Source organism: Colobus angolensis, unplaced genomic scaffold, assembly GCF_000951035.1.
Source record: "Colobus angolensis palliatus isolate OR3802 unplaced genomic scaffold, Cang.pa_1.0 Scaffold137, whole genome shotgun sequence".
NCBI classification, from domain to species: domain Eukaryota; kingdom Metazoa; phylum Chordata; class Mammalia; order Primates; family Cercopithecidae; genus Colobus; species Colobus angolensis.
The window spans coordinates 4,426,533-4,448,803 of NW_012114455.1; the positions used below are offsets into that span (position 1 = coordinate 4,426,533).

At 44.0% G+C, this 22,271-nt stretch overlaps 1 protein-coding gene across 3 annotated transcripts in view; it reads left to right on the top strand.

Annotated features, from left to right (window-relative positions):
* The window catches only part of FLI1 (Fli-1 proto-oncogene, ETS transcription factor), a 126,906-nt gene extending 105,218 nt beyond the window's left edge, over nucleotides 1-21,688 (top strand). For all 3 annotated transcript variants that reach the window (XM_011934659.1, XM_011934657.1, XM_011934658.1), the window contains 4 exons: nucleotides 13,527-13,592; nucleotides 15,645-15,704; nucleotides 17,608-17,655; nucleotides 18,872-21,688. In XM_011934659.1, coding sequence (XP_011790049.1) covers nucleotides 13,527-13,592; nucleotides 15,645-15,704; nucleotides 17,608-17,655; nucleotides 18,872-19,401 — 704 coding nt within the window. In that variant the 3' untranslated portion in view covers nucleotides 19,402-21,688. The remainder of the gene's footprint in view (nucleotides 1-13,526; nucleotides 13,593-15,644; nucleotides 15,705-17,607; nucleotides 17,656-18,871) is intronic.
* Nucleotides 21,689-22,271: the final 583 nt, after the last annotated feature.

The window sequence follows — 22,271 nt, forward strand, 5'->3', positions numbered from 1 at the left end:
TGTGATCAGTCCCATCCCTGAGCAAGGAGGCAAGACTGATAAAGAACAGATTTCAATCACAAGATGATGGCACCAGAGCCCCCTCTTGCCCCAACCACCACAGGATCCTGCTCTCAGCTGGACTCCACAGGCCCTTCAGGTCTACGCCCATCAGGAGGAGGCTGAGGACACGCCAAGCCAAGGAAAGGTGACACTGCAGGGAGAATGTACTTTCTGCTCAATTCCACCTTCCTGTCTTAACTTTTCTTATGCCCCAGGCAGCCACAATAAGAGCTAACATTTGTTAAGCACCTACTATGTGCCAAGAAATTTCCTATTCACTTCACATTTATCCTTCATAAAACCTTATGAAGTTGGCACTATGATTATTCCCATTTTACCTGAATCACAGGTATGATGTTAAGCCTGAGTCACAAAGCTAGTATGAAACAGAAGAGAGGCTGTTCCTGCAGTCCCCTCCCCACCTAGGCAATGGCAAGAGCTCCGAAATGGCCCTTCCCAACTCCATCTACCACCCCCATCATGCATTTCCCCCAGGTAGCTGATGTTGTCTAGTTGTTAAGATATGTTCATCTGTTGACTCCTGCTACCACCTAAAAAATCAGGAGCCTGACCCAATGCCATCAATCTTATTTGCATTTCAAGAAGCAATCTAGCAATTTAGAATTTTAGAAATTCCACTTTAAAGAGGTTATTTGCCGGGTGTGGTGGGGCGGTGGCAATGGAGCTGCAAAGTATTTTTAAAAAACGTGCTTTGTCCGTGCTCATCAGTCAAATTCTTTCTTTCTATCTGTCTCTGGAGAGAGAAAGGGAGAGGAAGCTTCTTCCATGCCACATGGAGACAAATGGGTTTCAGGCATCTTCTAGTGAAAGGCCAACATATAGGCAGCATCATTTGTGGTGGTTTCACAGATTTTTTCCCATTGTTATGCTTTATAATTTATATAATTGTATACATATCCTTTTGTGTTTCATACTACATTTAAGAGGATAAAGGACAAAAAGAGGTTTAGAAAAGAAAGTATTATATTGAGTAACAAAAGAGATTTAGAAAAGAAAGTATTATATTGAGTAACACTCTATCGATAAGAATTTCAATAAACTGAATTTAAGAAACCATCTAGGCACAGTGGCTCACACCTGTAATCCCAGCACTTTGGAAACCAAGGTGAGAGGATCGCTTGAGCCCAGGAGTTCAAGATCAGCCCTGGCAACACAACTAGACCCCATATCTACAAAAAATAAACAAAAGTAGCCAGGCGTAGTGGTGTGTTCCTATAGTCCCAGCTACTCCAGAGGCTAAGGTGGGAGTATTGCTCAAGCCCAGGAGATCGAGGCTGCCATGAGCCAAGATTGCACCACTGCACTCCAACCTGGGCAACAGAACAAGACCCTGTCTCAGAGACAAAACAAAATAAGAGTGGGGATGGATAAAGTCAATAAATTTAATAAATTTATTATTTGAGGGAAATTTATTTGAGAGAAATAAAGTTTCCCTCAAATAATTTCATGGCTCTACCAGTTTCATGGGTAATCCTCTGCCTCTACAAGCTTCACAAACCCATGATTCCCAAGGAGAAGGAAGAGATGTCAAAATCAGCTTAAAGCATCTTAAAGACATGTCCAGGATGCTCCAGCTGCCCCATGCCCCTCATAAATTCACCTGTGCCCTCAGTCGATGAAGGAATGAGGAGAACGTTGGAGCTGAGCACTTATGTTCTTAGAATAATCTCCTTCCATTGCTCTGGAATGTCCAGCCCCTGCACTGCCCCAGTATTGAGAGCCAGGGCTTCATCCCAGTGCTTAACTGGAGAAGAAAGGCGCCTTCCTGCCACTACAGAGTTCGCCTCTTCTCACCCCTGTGCCAAAAGGTGCCAGGCCAGGCACTGCAACTGGCCACTCAGAAGTTCCCACTTTGCCCTTTCTACCCTCCCTGGGCTGTCTTTGGTCTTTCTTATCAGAGCTGCCCTTAGATGCACTCTGAATAAATCAGGACCCTCACAGGCACCCATGGGCTCTGCAACATTAATGATGGTGACAATGAATGCATGAGCCCAGCAACATTTTAGTAAAGGAGGGTGACATTAGGTAAATCTCCAAGTGGAGCAGGGAACTGGTGCCAGGCTGTGGGAATGGTGCTGGGGGACTCCAGAGCACCCTCCCCATTGGTTCCCACTGGACTCAGCCCAACAACGACTCCTCCTGCACTGCCAGGGAGGGGCCTTCATGACCCTGAGTACTTGGCAGGGCAGAGCTCCACGACAGTTCTCAGTGGCAGTTCACACCCACTGGGTGGGCCATTTGGGTTTTGCATGTCTTCTAATTTATCTGCAGACTCTCGGATGTTACTATTTTAGGCCTCCCATCTCTACCAAGTTTGACCATGACACTGCACACTCATCCCACTCCAGACGACAGAGCAAAGACTCCAAGTGCAGTTGGCCTTGCTTGATGCAGCTTCATTGCCATTGCTTGGTTCGTGATAGAAGTTAGATGTGATCCCCGTTGGCTGTTTAGAGGAGAGGGGTCCCAAAATACTTTGGGAAAAAAAGGGGCAGGCCCACAATGTCCTACCAGGGGCCACCTCAGTAAAGAGTATTCCAAATGTGTTGCTTCTGCCTAATATACTGATTTGGAAATTCCACCACAGGGAGGTTATTTGTGGGGACTGGTAGCTGGAAGGTATTTAAAAGAAACTTGTTTAACCAAATTCTCATCAACCAAATTCTTTCTTTCATCTATCTGGAGAGAGACACAGAGAGAGAGAGAGAGAGAGAGAGAAGCTTCTTTTATGCCAGACAGAGATCTATGAGTTTAGGGTATCTTCTAGTGAAAGGCCAATGTATAGGAAACATCATTTGTTATTTTAATATAAAAACCTTTCTAATCTCTTTTTATAGATTTAATAACTCTCTCTTTTCAGAAGCCCTTATCTAAGTTAATAAAGAGGTTGTTTCTCATGAAATATCCTTGTTGGAGGAAAGAAAGCCTTTGAGGAGGAAATATGGAGGCTAGAAACACTATCCAGGATGTCAGTGGGTTTTTTCTTTCTGGTCTCGGGATCCGTAAGATCAAGATGTTTAACATGGGTCAGGTGTGGTGGCTCACACCTGTAATCCCAACACTTTGGGAGATCAAGGCGGAAAGATCACTTAAACTCAGGAGTTCAAGATCAGCCTAGGCAACATGGTGAGAGTCAATCACTACATCAAATAAAAAAAATTAGCCAGGCATGGTGGCACAGGCCTCTGGTCCCAACTATTTGGAGGCTTAGGCACAGAATTGCTTGTTGAGCCTAGGAGGTCAAAGCCTCAATGAGCCAAGATTGCGCCACTTCACTCCAGCCTGACCGATAGAGTGAGGCCCTGTGTCAAAATAAAAATTTTAAAAAGAGGCTTAACATACCTCTTTGATAAAGTTTAAATTCTTGTATTTGAAATATTCTAAAGAATATTTTAAAATAAAAATTTTAAAAAGAGGCTTAACATGCCTCTTTGATAAAGTTTAAATTCTTGTATTTGAAATATTCTAAAGAAAAGATGGTAAAAATTGAGTGGGACAATTACTTTATGTGTCAAAATCCAACACACTCTTTGAAACTTGATTCAATTCCTATCTGCCTCAAGATACATTTTTATTCCTCCTTAAGACTATAGTCTCTTCTCAGAGCCTCACCTCATTTACAGGCTATTTACGGACCTAATTACAGATTACCTTGTGGTCTTTAATTGTGAGTTTTCTCCTGGCTCTTTTCTTCCAGCCCTGTAGATATTCAGTAAATACCATTGAATATTTACTCAATCCTGCTCCAATAAAGGAAGAACCAGAAGAAATTAGCTTTGGTTGATACAAGAAAAATTAACTTCTTATGTCTCATGAACTAAACTCTGAAAAACAGTATCAGCTAGAATTCTGTGGGATGCTTTAGAGTATAGAAAGCATTTTCATATGCACGGTCTCATTTATTCTCAAAAGATCCCTGTGAGGATCCAGTGTGCTATTTGCTTTTCCAAACTCTTAAATTTAAGAATAATCACACCACTCTCTCCTGCCCCTGCCAAGTATCTACCTTTTACAGAGAGGTTCACTAAGAGGTTCAGAGAAGTTAAGTCATTTGCCTCAGACCACACAGCTCATAATTGACAGAGATGAGAGGCAAAGCAAGGAGTTCTGACCCCTCAGCCCAGAGTTCTTTCCTTTGCCATGAGCCATTTCCCTGTTTGGAATAGATTCATGAGAAATTATGGAATTTCTTCCCATGAAGAATCTTTAAGAGCCCTTAGTAACACCACAAACGATCCTATGCTTGATAAGTTTTAGGTATCACTCTTCCAAAGAGATGAAAATTATTCTTGGTATCATTTTGAACAATCTTTGAGCTCAAGAAGTCTTTGGCCTTTTGGGCCTGTCTGCAAAATAATTATCAGCCCTGCCCAATATACTAGAGGAGGTTAGAGAGAGGCAGTTTTTTGCTATGAGTCATAATTTCAATTTCTATTAAAATTCTTACATGGCCACATATGCTTTCTCTCAGGCTTTGGGCCTCTGGGCCTGTGCTAATTTGCATGTCTGGTTTAGATAATGTCTGAAGTCCTTCCAGTCTAAAAAGGAGCCTCTGATTCTGTGATATAATAAGTGAGACCACGTTCCACCTACCAAAACTTGATGGTTCTTTTTCTTTTAACGACTGTGCTCTGTCTGATGTGTGGATGCACAGCTCAGGGACTGAAGTGTTTCCTGCCCACCTGCCAGGCCACAAAAGAGGGATTGCTCCTGGCCGGGCGCGGTGGTTGACGCCTATAATCCCAGCACTTTGGGAGACCAAGGTGAGTGGATCACCTGAGGTCAGGAGTTCAAGACCAGCCTGTCCAACATGGTGAAACTCTGTCTCTACTAAAAATATAAAAATTAGCCAGGTGTGGTGGCACACGCCTGTAATACCAGCTACTCAGGAGGCTGAGGCAGAAGAATTGCTTGAACCCAGGAGATGGAAGTTGCAGTGAGCCGAGATCGTGCTGTCACACTCCGGCCAGTGAGCCAAGATCGCACCATCACACTCCAGCCTGGGGCACAAGAGCAAGACTTCGTTCGTCTCAAAACAAAACAAACAAACAAACAAAAGAAGTAGTGCTCCTTCAGGATGAAGTTACCTGTCTACTTCTGCTACACTGACCCCAGAAACTTGTCCTTTCCTGCCAAGTACTTCAGACATAGGTCAAAAGGCAAATCGTGGGAAGTGCTGGGATTTAAAGTTTCTTGATTTGAATGGCCATTCTAATTCAACACGAATCCAAGACCTCAGACTTGACAATCACCTGATTCGAAATATGCGAAAAGTGCTTGAGTCTTTAAAAGATGGGGTTCATCTCACCTTTCACTATTCCTCTCCCAAACATCAAAGAGATGCTGTCAAGTTTCTTAGCTAACTTTACTATCCTACAACATAAACAACTCTCACTCATACAAGAACTAATGAAAAGGAATTGGCTTTCCAGAGGGACTTTGAGACCAATGTCGGGCAATCTGTCACTTTTCAAAATAAAATTATGGAAGTATGTAGAGCTCTGTTTTCATAATGTTAGATCAAGTCTTTGCTCAAATTATATGTTTTCAGAGAAGCCCTCCCATCCCTGCACTGCCTATTTCCCTCCTCTGGTTTTCTCTTCTTCATAGCATTCATCACCTTCTAATGTACAATGTAATCTACTATTTGTCTTGAATGTCAGCTCCACAGGGGAAGGACGTTTGTCTAGCCATTGTTGTATTCTCAGCACATAAAAGTGTCTGGCAAGATAGTAGACATTCAGTAAAACTTCGTTGAATGAATAAATGTGTGGTGGGACATAAGGCATCGATTAACTCCAGTAAGTTGGTGACAGTGAGGGGCAAGAATGAGTTTTTGAGAGGAACAAAGGTGATTAAGATACAGCCCCTCTTCCTAAAGATGATCACCTAGCAAGGGACACAAGTGTACAAAGAATTACTCTCAAAGGCTAAGCGGGACCTGGGCAGTAGACACAAGACAACTCACCAGCGAGCCTTGACCTGCAGAACTTTGAAAGCAAAGGACATACAAGCTGAATGTTACGCAGACACAAGAGTGTATCACCTATGGCCATGGAGAAGAAGGACAACCTCGCCGTGAACATTGCGACCATGAGGGTCAGAGCAGGGCAGAGGGGGTTGTGCATAAACCGCCTCTCATTTATCCTCAAGCCTGATTACCTAAGTGAACTGTTATGTTTTCTTTTTCCTACCTAGAATCCTCTTAAACCAGAGGCAGATTTGACCTAAGAGGTATGCAATTTAGTTGCGTCTACATGGCCCAATATGGAAGGAAATTTTGGCAAACACCCAGTTAATCTAGTCAGTATGAATTGCTTTTCCACATGAGGCTGGCCCCAAAATCCCACTTTGAGGCCTTATCAAAATAAATAGGCCATTTAGACATCTGTGTCACTTAGACACAGAGCCTGTGGGAGAAATGAAATAGAAGAAGGGCCCAGCCTCAGCAGGGAGCCTCACGTGGCCATGGCAAGGCTGTGCCCAGCAAATGTGCCACTTCACTCTCCACGCTTTTCATATTTAAAAGTCAGCCATTTCTTCCAAGCCTTTTCCTCCTAGGTCTTTTTTTCCCTTTGCCCATCTAATATCTTCAACAGTACCTCCATTATGCTCCACGCAGCAGGGTCGGCTCCGAGGCGGAGGGGCTGTTGGATTCCAGGACAAGATCCTTAAGCAAAGGAAACCTGATCCACGATGTTTTTTCCCTGTGAGTTCCAAGTTTGGGGAAAGCGTTCCTTGGATATTTTCCTTCTTCCAAGGTCTCAGTGGATGCCAAGCTCCTCTGTTGCTCTTTGGGATGTAAGATGCCACTGAAGTGAAGGTTGAATAGCCCCGCTAGAATAGTGGGATGCAGTGAGGACTTGGTCCTGAGCTTCAAGGCCAGGCGGGCAGAGACTCTGGCACCTGACAGTAGGGGAGGAAGGAGGATGCTGGGTAATGCCTACACCTAACATCCAGGCAGACCACCCATAGCCATCAGCCCTGTCTGTCTTCTGGGGTGGGATTTCTCAAACCAGGGTCCAGGATAATAATCCACCTCTTCTTTTAAAAGAAAGCCATGATTTATTTTATTTTATTTTATTTTTATTATTATTTTTATATATATATATATATGTGTGTATATATATATATATATATTTTTGCTTTGGAGACAGGGTCTCACTTTGTCACCCAGGCTGGAGTGCAATAGTGTAATCATAGCTCACTGCCATCTTGAACTCCTGGCCTCAAGTGATCCTCCCACCTTGGCCTCCCAAAGTGCTGGGATTACAGCCATGAGCCACCACACCCAGCCTGAGAGCCAAACTTTATTTAAATTTGGGAATCACTGTTCCAGGAGCACAGAAATAAAACTGTCCTTCCTCCTTTATAGCCCTCAGGCATCTCTTCCTTTTCAAGGCCTTCCTCAATGAACTTGGTAACCTCATCTCACCAAGATAAGCATGGTAGAGAGGCAAGCAGGATTGAATAGACTACATGTATATGGTGTGTATTTTTAAAATCACCATTTAGCTCATGTTTATTTAATCCTCATAGCAACCGTAGAAAGCACTTGTTATTAATGCTTTTCAGAGAAGCAGAACTGGAGGTTCAAAGCAGCAGAGCAACATGACCAAGGTCACTCCACAAGGCCAATGTCTGCCACTGGGATTTCAGTCCCAGGTTAACTGATCGTAAGTCCCATCTCCTAACTGCCAAATAATCCCCAGGCCCACCGGAGAGAAAGGATACTCTCATGATGACATCCTAGGCCCTGCGTCTACTTTGCCTCGGGGCAGGGCTGAGGGGGGGGGACTTGAGGAGCAGAGACTGCAGCAGACAAGAAGCTGGTCCTGAGCTGTGGGTTGGGAAGGTTCGGGCCACACAGTAGGTCTGGCGGGTGGAGCGCAGGACGAAGGAACGCTTAGAGGAGAGCAGCTTCTGCAGGGTTGGTGTCTGGGAGAGGCTGCTCCTCCCCAAAGACTGGACCTATTAGAAGTACAGGACCTCCGACGGAGACGGGGTTTTAGGGGGTCACCTAGTCCAGCCCTTGACCAGTACATGTCATAACCTGTCAGACAGCCCAACAACAAAGACCACTGCTCACCTGTAGGTTCTTCCCTGTCAGAGTCAGAGTGAATCTTCCTCCTCGTGGGCGTAGCTCTCTGAGGAAGCTGAGGGCTTTGGGTCTCCGGGCTACCATTGATTTGAGCATTTCTCCTGTGCATCTTCATTCTTTCAAGAAAGGAGGTCTGGTTCTGGCTACCAAAGTCTCCTGCTCTGCTGGGAGCATGAGCAGCCTTGCCCATTGCTTGGCTCGGCTGAAAGGTCTGCATTCAGAAGCCAGGATTTCCAAGGATAAACAGGGTTAGGTGCTGCCAGCCTTCTCAGCGGCAACCAGAAATTCAATGAGAAGTTTTGGGGAAAATTCATCTTTTTCCACCCAGTCATTGAGAGCAAGGTTTTACGACACAGGGGATGAAGAGAGAGGCTTTTGTGGGCTGATGTCGCTGTGTTGCTGGCCTCCAGTCAGGTCACAAGGTGGAGTGCTGCATGCCGGCGGGGACGTTTGGGCTTTCAGACAGCTGAGGCATCAGAGCTGAAGGAAATGTCTTCCCAGAGATGTTTGGCCATATTTCTAGGACCAGGTTAAAAGCTTCACACAGAAGCTGAGTTAACAGTGGTATGTCTATGAGAGGGTCATGTCCAGAAACAGCTTTCTCCTTCCAACAGAGACTTTGTAGGAAAAAAATTCTCCATGCTCATATTTCTCTACCCCAGGAGGCTCTCCTGGAATCTAAGAGGCCATTTAGTGTCAAATTCTGCCCCACCAAGCATCACATAATGGTGATACTGTTAAGGACATCATATATGTGAGGCTGAATTATCCACAATGGCTGGCAATGTCTTCATTCTCCAGAATGAGGCTCTGGCCTCTTTGCTTTGGCAAGAGTTGATCTCAGGACTGCCTGAAACCAGAAACTCCAGGCAAAGCTCTTTGGGTCACTCTTCTGAAAAGGAATCACAATAATAAGATCTGTTATCTTGGTACTCTGTAAAGCCAAGGTGTCGTCCTTCACTACAGTGAAAAGTGAGTTTGTCAGAACCAGTGTGATTGTCTGCTGATTAAGCCATCTGCCACCATGCAAATGGACCGAGATTGTCAACTGGTGCACTGGTGCCGACAGGCACATTTCTACACACTGGGCCTTTGGCTGCCACCTCAAGTTTGTCTTTCCAGAAGTCAGTTCTTGGGAGGCAGACTCCAGGGACCACATTCTAGAGGGCCTCCATGTATGCTCAGGCTTCTTCTCACAGCAGGCACACCCCTCCTAAGCCGCACTCCCTGCGCTGACGGGCGGTTGGGGCAGGAGCTCTCACGTAGCTCTGCAAGGGGGTTTGTGGGGGGATGTGAGCCACTGGGTCAGCTCCCTGGTCCAGACTTCTGCATTCAGGATATAGACATAGCTCTGTGTGTATGTTGGGGACTGGAGATAACCACACTGCTAAATTTTTCTTGAGTGACTTTTAGTAGGAAAAAAAAATGAACCCTGTCTTCAACAATGACATTGTTAAAAACACACAAAATGCACATCACTTCACCAAGCAGCATTCAGGCCTTGATTTCCCTGTGGGAACAAGCTTTTAGCCTATGCCTCACAACTAGGTGGATTGTGATCCACTCTACTCAGAGGGGACACAGGAGTGATGCAGTCTTTACCCCTTAATACCCCAGATGGAAATCTTATGCCAGAGGCTTAATTTAGTGAAGTCAGGGTAGGAGCACTGGGTTCTCTTCAACTAGTGATATCATGAACAATAAGAAGAATTGTGTATATGTAGCAAGTAGGAGAAAATATTGGTCAAGTTTATCTATTCATTCAACAAATACTTAGAGTCTACTAACTGTGTGGGGGCCTGTTCTAAGTGCTTGGATATATCCGACCCAACAGAGATTTCTACTCTTACAGACCTGATGTTCAGGAGGGAGGGCGATATGAACCATAAACGACAAACACTAATTAATTACTGATTAAATTATGCAGTAAGTGGAAATAGAAGAGCAGAGGAAGGAGGATGAGGGAGTTGCGGGGAGGAGGGAATTAATGTGGATTTGGGAGGCTGCCCAACATGTTTCTGGGTCTGAATTTTTTTTGGTCTATGACACAAACCATATTCTTGATTGCTAACATCCACTGAGGCCGTCTCTGTGCTGGGCACTCTGCTGGGTGTTTACTTGGGTATCTCATTTACTCTGCAAGACTGGCCTGGTTCTTCATACCCCTAGGGCAGAATGCAAGACTTTAGTTCTTGGCCTTCTGCATCTTCATGCTTTTTCTTTGGAGCAGAAATTGCTCTGAAAATGCTGGTTTTAACGTAAATCTTACATTGACCAGACGTCTCTTCGAGCCCCAGAGCCCACGGAGTGCTTTTGTTAAAACCCAGAGCCAATGGGCTCAGGCTGTCCTTTGTGCAGCCAGGTACCAGTGGGAGGATTTTCCATGCAGTTACTTGGGAATGAAAAAGAAATGAGAGGGAGGCCTGCGGTCTTTGCTACTCTGACTCCACAGGCTGCTGGGATGGACGCTGGATGAAGACACCAGCTTAGGGCATGGCCTGTTGCTATTTATGACTCTATCACTTCACAGTGAGAGCACAGTTCAGGCTGACTGCTGGGTGGCCTCTGTGTTTCTGTCACTTCCTTTTCTCACCTATGTGAGGACTGCAGCATTGGTTGGGACTTCCAAAGTCCTGTTAGCCAGGCTTCTGCCATCAGGTGGGCCTGTGGACACACTGCCCCATCAAACGCTGCCTCCTTCCTAAGGCCCTGGGGCATCACAGAAAGATGGGGCTGCCAAGCCACTGCTCTGATAAGGCACACCTTCAACCAGGCTCCGTCACTCAGAGCTACAGGAAAATCCCATGGTCATCCGCCCTCTGTTGGTGACAGGGAATTCTGTCATGCCTTCAGATTTTTGCATGTCTGCTCTGTCCCTGGAACTAGAATAAGAGAACAGGGAGAAAAGCTGATAAGAAGTCAGTGATAACTATAGCCATGGCCATAATTTAGGCTCCAAAAAATAATAATTTTGAGTGGTTACCAGATAGCTTTCAGAGAGGGTTGAAGCCTTCAGTAGACTAATGATTGAGCAGAAAAAATGTTTAGAAAAACTTGAGACAGATTTTATCCATGCAGTAAGTCAGAAGTCAAGTCAGAAGTTCAGATGGCATGTACGATTCCTGGAATTTAGTGATTTTTTTTTTCTTTTTGTTTGAATCTGTCACTTCTCTTCTACTTTCTGTTCTGCTCCCACTAGAATGATCTCCTTCCCCCAGGCCCTCGGATCCATCCCACATACCACCACAGCTTCATTCTTCACCACACCCTGTTTTCTAGCATGGCTGCATGCACAAAACCTCCCTTAGTTCCCACTGCCTGCAGTGCCAAGGTCACAGAGTTTACTGAGCTACCATCAGCAAGACCTTGAACATGCCTCGGCCCTCTCTTCTCTCCCTCTACATTGCTCTCCTTCAGTGGTACAGCTCCTCCCATGGCTGTCTCTAGACCTCACCTTGACATCTCGCCACCCACCTCTGCCTTGTTCCTGCCTGATACACTCCCCTCTCTCAGCCCTAGTTCCACTCACCTCTCCCTCAACCTCCAGGAGCCCTTTGTGTTTCCTCCACGCCTTAGGCACATGACCCGTGTTTCCTCACAATCGCAGTTACCCTCTCATACTCACATGCAAGGACAAGAAACGTGTTTGCTATTACTTCACACCCACTCCCTGGCCATGCACACAATGCAGTGTAGAAGTTGGTCCCAAATCTATTACCGGAGGCCTAAGCAGCAGCCTCCTCCTGCTCAAAGAAAAATGTTCTGCCACTGCCAACATTGCACTTCCTCAGCAAGACATCTCAGAAAATGCCCATCAGAGCCTTCCAACTCATTCCAAGCTTGCAAACAAGCTGGTTTTTCATTTGTCTTGTTTGTTTTTAAGCAAGAAGCATCCCTTCAGAGGAGGAATTAGGAAAGAAAAAAAAGTCAAACAAAAACAAAAACAGGAGTGGAGCTTTGCCTCTCTCTTTTGTCCCCTGCCTTGCCCTTCCTCCCTATCCCATCCCCCTCACTTTCTGTGTTGCTTTTCATGCCAGTTGCTAAAGACTGTAATTTTAAAACTGAACTGGCTTTTCCAGAGCCTTGAGGAATGTGCATCTGCACGTGGATTTTTCCACAGAAAAAAGTCCCTGTTTTTTGGATCTTCTTAGCCAGAAACAATGAGGCCAGGCAATCAGAGTCCACCCGTCTCCCAACTCTTATTCTAATTTGTTTGAGAGGCTCAGAAGGGGCTGAAGGGCATGTTTTGTGTTTCACCCTGTCAGACTCTTGTTTGATGAGGTTTGTGCTCCATTTGTTCGGATGGTTTTTATGGTTTCTTTGTTGTTCATGGAATGACTTTGAAAGTCATAATTCTGTATCCTCAAGCTCCTCTGCTATTCCTGCTCAATGTCTCAATGGGACTCCACCACAAGAAAGGGAAGGAAGAAGTTTCCAGCTAGTTAGTTAATCAATTTCTGAGCACGTTTATGGAAGCATGTGGAATCTTTCAAGAAAGAGGTTACGATCACAGAAGTTCACATTTGAGGAGTATTCTCCAAGACAATCGAGAAGCAAGCCCTTAGTCACGCCCAGGTGGGGAGCAGGTCTCCATCCACTCATTTCCTGATCCAGCCCCTCTCCCAGCCACATTTCTGGCCTCTTCCCTTTCTCTGTGGTCATCAGCCCAGTCCTCTCCACTGTCAATAGAAAAGCCCGAGAGCCCTCAGAGAGCCTGGAATGTGCTCCCACCCCTGTGATGTCATCCCACATCATCCATGTCCTGAAATCGGGGACTGGAGTTGGCCCCCAGGAATGTCACGGCCCTGGGCTTTGAGACACTCTTTTTATGGGCCTTTCACCCAGTCCAGACCTTGCCTACTCTTCAGAGCTGCTTGAAGGATTTTGCCTCAGAACTATGGACATTTTAAAAATGTCTAACCTTGTGTCAGTTTATATTTGTAGAAAGCTTCCTAAGGTGCTTTTCCATATGTTATCTCATTTGGTCATTTCCACAACCCCATAAGGTAGATAAAACATAAATTTTTATTTCCACATTAAAGAAAATTGAAGCCCAGAGGAGACTTTTGATTTATCCCAGGTTTCGCAACAAATAGTGTCAGGGAGAGAAGTTGAACCAATCCTCTGACTTCACATTCAGGGTTCTTCCCATTACTTTGGCTCCCAGATCTTCTCAAAGAGTGTTAAGGTTCTTTCTGCCACCCCAACCCCAGGGGGTGAGTACACTTCCAGAATTTAGGGATGCTTTAAAAGCCGTTGCTGAAGTGAATTTTATTTCTCCTGATCACTACAGATAATGCTCACGCAACTTTTCTGAGAAACAGGCGATGCTAATGTACCCCTATTTGTTATTGTTCATTAGACCCTTCTTATGACTCAGTCAGAAGAGGAGCATGGGGCAATAACATGAATTCTGGCCTCAACAAAAGTAAGTAAATGTCTGATAATTCTTTGGAGGAAAGCATGTTTCTGAGGACGGGGTTGGAGAACAGGATCATAAGATATAGGAGAGAAGCAAACATTTGTTTCCCTGCTTTTTGAGTAGACATCAAAATTATTTGCCAATTTAGGGCCTTTCCATGATACCCAGTCCTTGAAAGATGGTATGAGATTTTCATTTAGATTTTTGAGTTTTGTTTCATTGCACTTGGTTTTAGAACATTGGAAGTTTGAAGGTTTTCTTGAGACAAGGTTCTATACCAATAAATGGTCACTGTCACTGGCTGTGGCTTCTGTTATTTAAATCAAGATAATGACTCTCTATAACTTTGCTGCCCTAACTGTTGAGGCTAAGTCATACCAATTTCCCCATCCCCCTTGATACTGGGTAGACTTCAACATATCATCACTTGGTGGAGAAATTGATGTCTCAGACCCCCGCCATCTTCTCCACATCTTCCATCCCTGATGAGGAGATGCCGGGGGATCTGGGACATCAATTTCTCCACCAAGTAGTGAGATGATGGCATGTCGAAGTCTACCCAATATCTCCCATTAACGGAATAAGGGGCAAGAATGACTCATGAACTCTTGTACCAGGAATCAATCTTGACATGCCTAGGAAGCAAAATATGAAGCACATGAGCAGGTGGTAAAGGGAATTCTTTCAAGAAAGAGGTTGGGGTTACAAATTAATGCCCAAACAATAACCAAGACCCCTTCCAATTATGTGTATTAATTATTTACTTACTCTGCACATGACATTTGGCAATATAAGATTCACAAAGATGAATCAGACATGCACTGGTCCCATTAGCGGGAGAAAGAAACCACGCACACACAGAACTCTTTTCATCTGGTTGGTATCAAGGAAAGCTTGTGGACCTGGTAGCACTTGAGTCAGCTCTGGAAGGAGAGGCAGGATTTGGACCTGTGGCAGTGTGGGGTGGGGAAGAAATCAGCTTGGCATGTCTGACAGTCAGAGAGGACCTCAGGTTCCTGGAGTTTAGGATGTGTGATGCAGAAGAAGTCTGGAAAGGTAAGAAACAGAATCGTAAATGATGCTATGAAGATGGGCCTTAGTTCTTTAGGCAATGAGGAGTCACTAAGGTTTTGAACAGTGGCTTGCATGGTGGATTGTGGGGAGAGAGAAGAGTAATGAGGACACCAGTCAGACTAAGCCACAAACCATGCAAAAAGCAACACAGATCTGCAACGCAGAAGTGATCATGGGAATGGAAAGGGTGTGTGAGAGATACCAAGGAGGAAACTCACAAGACAGGGACACCACAAAGCATCTGATCTTTGCTCAGATGTCACTTTCTCAGTCAGGACTTCTCTAACTTTCCGATTTGAAAATGAAATCCACAGCGTCAGTACCATCAGTGATGCTCTACTGTTGGTTTACTTTTTATTTTTATTATTATTTTTTTTTGAGACGGAGTCTTGCTCTGTCACCCGGACTGGAGTGCAGTGGCCGGATCTCAGCTCACTGCAAGCTCCGCCTCCCGGGTTTACGCCATTCTCCTGCCTCAGACTCCCGAGTAGCTGGGACTACAGGCGCCCGCCACCTCACCCGGCTAGTTTTTTGTATTTTTTTTAGTAGAGACGGGGTTTCACCGTGTTAGCCAGGATGGTCTCGATCTCCTGACCTCGTGATCCGCCCGTCTCGGCCTCCCAAAGTGCTGGGATTACAGGCTTGAGCCACCGCGCCCAGCGGTTTACTTTTTAAAAATTTGAACATGAAAAGGTGACATTTGAGCAAACACAAAATTTTAAGAATTTTAAAATGTGTTTGTTGTTGTCTCTCCCATTGGATTGCAAGTTTTACTAGGAATGGCTTGTTCATTCCTGAATCTCCAGCATGGAGAACAGGGCCAGCACATAGCAGATTCTAGGTAAATGTTTCTAAAACAAGATGAATAAATGAGTCAGTGGAGAGTGGGTGAAGGAATGAGTGAGAAAGCGTATCTGTCAAGACGTCTCGCTCCCTTGGGGGAGCCGGGTCCTACTCACTGCATTTCTTTCCCTCTTGCCACAGGTCCTCCCCTTGGAGGGGCACAAACGATCAGTAAGAATCCGGAGCAGCGGCCCCAGCCAGGTACCCGCCTGGGATATGTAATCTCTCCTTTGCTTCTGGCACAGTTGTTGATTCCACAGGGTCAACTGATGGAGGCTTTAAACAATATACCACATATGTTCTCTCTTATTTCTCTCAAAGAGGGTCTATCTTTGACCCTAATAGGCCTGTGAACGAAGTAACAGGTACTGAAATCAAGTGGAGACTTGTTAAATATCAAAGGTGAAAGGAACTTGAAGATGAACTGTTCCAATGCTTTATTTTGTTAAATAAAGAGACGGAGGCCCAGCGAGGTGAAGTGACTCGCTAAAAACCATACAGCTGGTTAATGAAAGAAACAGAGCTATAATCCCAGACCCCCAAATTCCTGTCCAAGCCTTTTATACTTCACCAAACCTTTACTTTCAGAAATATCCCCACCCTGTGATGGGTCGGCTTAACAATTAAGGCAGAGGAACTTTTAAAGCCGTGGACTTGGAGACTCCGCATTGGAGAGGAACTTGGAGATTTCTGGGTCTATCATACCCTCACCTCTACCTTACTTGTGCTTATAGTAAAACAGGGCATTGACTCTCTAGCTGGGCCCAATTCCACGATCTGACCCAAAGTCCGCCTCCTGGGATTTCTGCTCAAGCTTTGCCTTCTGGAGAAGCCTTTCTCCTGCCGTCTTCGAAATCCTTTGCATATCTGAAGACAGCTGCTGTGCCCAAGCCCCAGCTCCTCTCTCTGTCTTCTTATGGGATGCAGCTGAGATGAAGTTCTGAACAAGTCATTTGCTTTGGGGTAGGCAAACATTGTTCTGCATCTCCACAGAAGGCAGAGCAAGAGAAAATCAACCGACATTTCACCTGGAAGGTTAAGAAAAAATTTGCTGACTGTGGATCGTAAGTCAGATGTAGAGAGTTTTAAAGACTGTCCAATAACAACAAAATTATGCATTAGGCATCACCTGCCAAAAATACTTTAGTTATCATATCAATGGTGTGGACGAGAAAGGATGGTCTCAATGGGCTTAAGGACTCTTGAAATTAATTTATGGTTCTAAGTAGAAACCCAAAAATCATATTGGTATTTTTAAAATTGTAATTATAGTTGAAAAAATAGCAAAATTGCACAAAATACATGACAATTGTGCCAAGTCGAGACCCAGCTCTCTACCATGATTTCCTCAACTAGCGAAAAAGGAGATAAACCTCTCACCTAAACCAATATTGCAAAGACTTTTTCATGGCTAAATGAACACATATGTTTTGAGTAAACTGAGATTTTTAAGAATAGTCATTCTATAGCTAAAATACAAACTCTGGTTTGTGCTGACATTTCTAAGTTTCAAATCACAGAGTGTTATACTAGAAGAAAACTGAGGAATCCAGTAGCCCAACCCACTCATTTGGCAGATGAGAAAACTGATTCCCAGAAATTGTCCAACAGGTCATTTGTTTATCACATAGCTGCTGCTGAAACCCAGGCTGCTTGGTTTCTAGGCACGTGTTTTTCATGCTACATTTTAAAAAACAGATTAATAAGGTTGTTAGTATTAGGTAGAGCTATTAAAGACCAGTAACCATGAGACCTTCTTTAAGCTTATGGAGTCAGCTGTCCGTTGTATCATTGAATATTAGCCAGTTCCTTTCCAAATGTTTTCACTGTTTTGCCTTGGGTAATGACAACATAATCTGCACATTTTAGATGCCAAATAAGAAAAAGTAATCCTGTTCCTATTCTTTGTTGTTTCTGTAATTATTGAGATGAAGACCACAAATGTCATGAAGATCTTTGAGATCTGCAAATAAAAGCAGTAAAGTTTTCTGAAATCAGTCTTTCCCGTGATCTTGAAATAAAAGTATAAACCCTTATGGTTTTCTTATGGCGGTTGTCATATTTTTGATAACACTGCAGCAAATTTCCTTTTTTATTTCCTTAGATCCATATCAGATCCTGGGCCCGACCAGCAGTCGCCTAGCCAACCCTGGTGAGTTTACCTTGGCCTGCAAGCCTTTTTTTTGCCAGAATGTTTCGTAGCTTTGTGAAGTCACAGAGACTTCTGTCCAGACACCTGAGTGGGGAGTAACATGCGCCTCTTTCCTTGAAATGTTCAGTATCTGTTTCTGGAGCCTGTGAACAAGAGGTCAGGGCTTGTTATGAGGTGTCAAGGTTCATCAGCTGAGGATGCTTCTGGGAATAAACACTTTAGCACTGCATATGTGCACTTAGGTGTAGCTAAGTAGTAAGTGGCACAGGCAGCGTTTCAATTGGAGAAAACGGGCAAGAAAGAAAAAGAAGACAACTCCACTCAGCTCTCTGTTGTCTCCCACATGCAAGGCACAAATTAATAAATATTCCAAAGTGCTTTATTTGTGATTTTAGAAAGTGTTGCTGAGTTATCTGGCCTTATAAAAAAGATGTGTCCTGGAAAAGTTGCAGATATAGTCAATTTGACCTTGTATTTTAAAGATTTAGTATCAAAAATAACTCTCAAGAGGATCCTTCTAAACCAAGTCCATCGAGATTGGGAGCTAGCAGGCTCTTGCAGTAGTGTGCTCCCCTCACCCTCCCATCCCAGGGACTCTCCCTACCCATTCCTTCATGCCTGAACATTCCTGCCAGAGGACAAAGAAGCCACCCAGCATATTCTGGGTATTTTTCTCTCTGCACAAGTTCTTTGCAGAACTTAGAGCTGCAAGCCAAGCTGTAGGACCTGCCAGGGGCCAAAAGCTAAAGCTCGTGAGGCAGCTTCTCCCAGTGACTCCCACAGTCATGCCTTGCCCCTGACTCTTTATTGCTGAAAGGGAATTCCCTGGGGGACCTGACCACTAATTAGAAATCAGACAGTGGTTCAGGCCTTTCTAGATTCAAAAGCCTTACCAAAGGGGTTAAGGGAGAATGTCGCTTGCCTAAGATCACACAGCTAGTTCTGGGCAGAGTTTGCACCTCACTTCCCACATTCCATTTACCAGGCCTTGGGGCAAAGCATCTTAGGATCTAACCTCGCTTATGATACCCATCTCCAAGGCAAGCAGAAAGGCAAATCAACAGTGAGAAGAAGGGCTTGTCAGGTCGATCCCGATGTCAAAGGAAACAAAAGGTTTCTTTAAAAGGATGAGAAGCTCCCTGCATTTAGGGAACTGGGTTCTGCCTTCTCTGGACTGAGGTGTTCTATTCTCTCCCGTTTGCCTCACGACCTGCAGGAAGTGGGCAGATCCAGCTGTGGCAATTCCTCCTGGAGCTGCTCTCCGACAGTGCCAACGCCAGCTGTATCACCTGGGAGGGGACCAACGGGGAGTTCAAAATGACGGACCCCGATGAGGTGGCCAGGCGCTGGGGCGAGCGGAAAAGCAAGCCCAACATGAATTACGACAAGCTGAGCCGGGCCCTCCGATATTACTATGATAAAAACATTATGACCAAAGTGCACGGCAAAAGATATGCCTACAAATTTGACTTCCACGGCATTGCCCAGGCTCTGCAGCCACATCCGACCGAGTCGTCCATGTACAAGTACCCTTCTGACATCTCCTACATGCCTTCCTACCATGCCCACCAGCAGAAGGTGAACTTTGTCCCTCCCCATCCATCCTCCATGCCTGTCACTTCCTCCAGCTTCTTTGGAGCCGCATCACAATACTGGACCTCCCCCACGGGGGGAATCTACCCCAACCCCAACGTCCCCCGCCATCCTAACACCCATGTGCCTTCACACTTAGGCAGCTACTACTAGAAGCTTACTCATCGGTGGCCTTCTAGCTGAAGCCCATCCTGCACACTTACTGGATGCTTTGGACTCTACAGGACATATGTGGCCTTGAAGAGAAGACAAAACTGGATGTTCTTTCTTGTTGGATAGAACCTTTGTATTTGTTCTTTAAAAACATTTTTTTTAATGTTGGTAACTTTTGCTTCCTCTACCTGAACAAAGAGATGGATAATTCCATGGGCCAGTATGCCAGTTTGAATTCTCAGTCTCCTAGCATCTTGTGAGTTGCATATTAAAATTACTGGAATGGTTATGTCATGGTTCTGAGAAAGAAGCTGTACATTTTCATTATGTTTTTATGACCAAAGCAGTTTCTTATCAATACACGGGTCTCATTAGGGGTTCAGTACGACACAGAATCATGGACTTAACCAGTCATGTTCTGGTTTGAGGTTTAGTGAAAATAGAGATGGGAAGCTTATAATCTAATTTTAGGAGGACCAAATTCAGTGGATGGCAACTGGAACATTGATTGTAAGGCCAGTGAAGTTTTCACCCAACTGGAATTTGATGGAAAGAAGGTGTGTGTGTTTAAGTCATCAAGGGCATTGCAGAATCCCCCTCAGTGGACAGTATGCACTCAACTGACCACTCTCTCTAGAAATAGTCAAGATATGAACTAAGAAATTTTAATGCAAATACATACATTCCTGAAAGACGGGGAATTAAATAACTATTTTTTTTTTAAATGATGACAGTGGGTCCCAGAACTTGGAAAAGTTGTAGGGATTTCTAAACTCAAACAGATTCGCAAGCGCTGTGCGCTTGTCAGACCATCCGACCAGGGTCAACCAATCAGAAGGCAACTTACTGTATAAATTATGCAGAGTTATTTTCCTATATCTCACAGTATTAAAAATAAATAATTAAAAATTAAGAATAAATAAACGAGTTGACCTCGGTCACAAAAGCAGTTTTACTATCGAATCAGTCGCTGTTATTTTTTTTAATGTAATTTGTACATCTTTTATCAATCTGTACATTTGGGCTGTTTGTACGTTTTTATAGCTGGTTTTTAAAAAGCATAATATGACTATTGCTGAAAAGGAAACAGGGCTGTTTAAGTCACTGACTTACGAGAAAGCAAAGCACTGGTACAGTTATTTAACAGGCATACACAAGCAAGGAAAGATAATCCATTTAGATCTTTAATGCTTTGGAAATGTGTGTAACAGTACTGCAATAATCACAGCTCTGGGAAAAACAACAAAACTTTCCCTTGTGGAGAGGAGGGATTTTCCTGCTCTATATATGCAACATATTTTTAGACATTAAAATATATATAATTTTGCAGGTAATTGTTGACTTTTTTAACTATATGAAGTGTTAAGCTGACAACTGTCAATGAAGACCATGTTGTAAAATAATTTGACTAAATAAATGGCTCCTTCTCTCAGCGCTGAGGACAGTTTTCTTATTTGCCGCCCCCGTTAGGTCAAAGGGTTTTTTTCTGGAGAACTTTCCTATTTACTTCCTGCACTATCCAGAATTTTTCAAATGTACGTACTGCAGTGCAGCAGACGGTATAAAATCAATGTGCTTTTTCATTGTTGTTGATGATGTTTGTAGTGTTTTTTCCTATGTGGTATTTAAATCTTCCTCTAGCCTAAAAGGGTTTTATGAAATGGCAGCCAAGGCCATGGATAACCTGTATGTAAGGAACAGAGCAAAGTGAGCTGGTCTATCCAGACTTGTCTGTGAGATTTAACTCTGCAGCCTCCCCGGGGCACTTCAGACCCAGGTGGCCCCCTTCTGCTACTCCCGCAGAGAATGAGCGCCCTGCTTCCCTCAGGTCTCAGACCAGGATTTTATGGCTCATGCAGATTTTTAAGGTCATTTTTCTTCCCAAGGAAGAAACTTGCCTCCAATTGCTTCACTATTAGGTAGCTTGTTTTCATTTTCTCTATTTTACAATGAAAAGAGCGAGACCTGGGAAGTCCTTGATTTGCAAGGAATTCGACTCATAGCATTGGTAATCCTAGAACCTTCTTTGGGTAACACTGAGTACCTTCAAGACAACGTGTCTACCTAAATGAAATGGGATGTGTTTCAGAACAATGGTCTCCAATTTCTTTTTTTTAATCTTGCACCCTGCCATTTAAAAAGTTGTGTAAAGCACATATTCTCAACATATGCACATTGATTTATAAATCATATATACAAACTGTTACATTATTCTTCATATTAGAAAACAAATACAAAATAGAACATTTTAAATGGTGTTATAAAAATAAATTGAAACTAAAATTCTTCTGTTTTCTTCCTATTTTCTCTATACTGAACATCCTCTGCTGTTAACTCTCAAAACAAAGAAGTTAGTCTTTAGTGAAAAAAGTGTGTGTGCATGTACTAGGTTTCCAGTGACTTCTAAGAAAGGAGAAAATTAAAACTTGGTATTAGTGGCCCAAGCATAGAAGGAGGAATGATGAAGGCCAGGTATGTTTAAGAACCATCTAGCTGAATCCTTTTGCAGATCTCCATCTCAGCCACGCAATTTCCCCATCAATTTTGAAATCTGCAAAGTATTCATTAGGGAAAATGGAGGCATATATTTCTGAGTGCTGTAAGAAGATGCTCAGCCCATTAGTTCATCCTTTTAAAGGTTTTCTTTATGTGTCCTACTCAAACACTGGCTCAGGCTCATCTTCTCTACCGAGTCATCGAGCTTCAGCCAAATCTCGCCCCCTGAATATGTTCCACAGTGATTTGTCCTACGCCTCAGAAGCCGGCCCACTCGCTAACAGGACTGAGGCACCATTTTCTCCTCATAAGCACTTGTACAGAGGGAGGACTGGCATTTAGTCTCCTGCAATGCCCAGATTGAACGTTTGCTA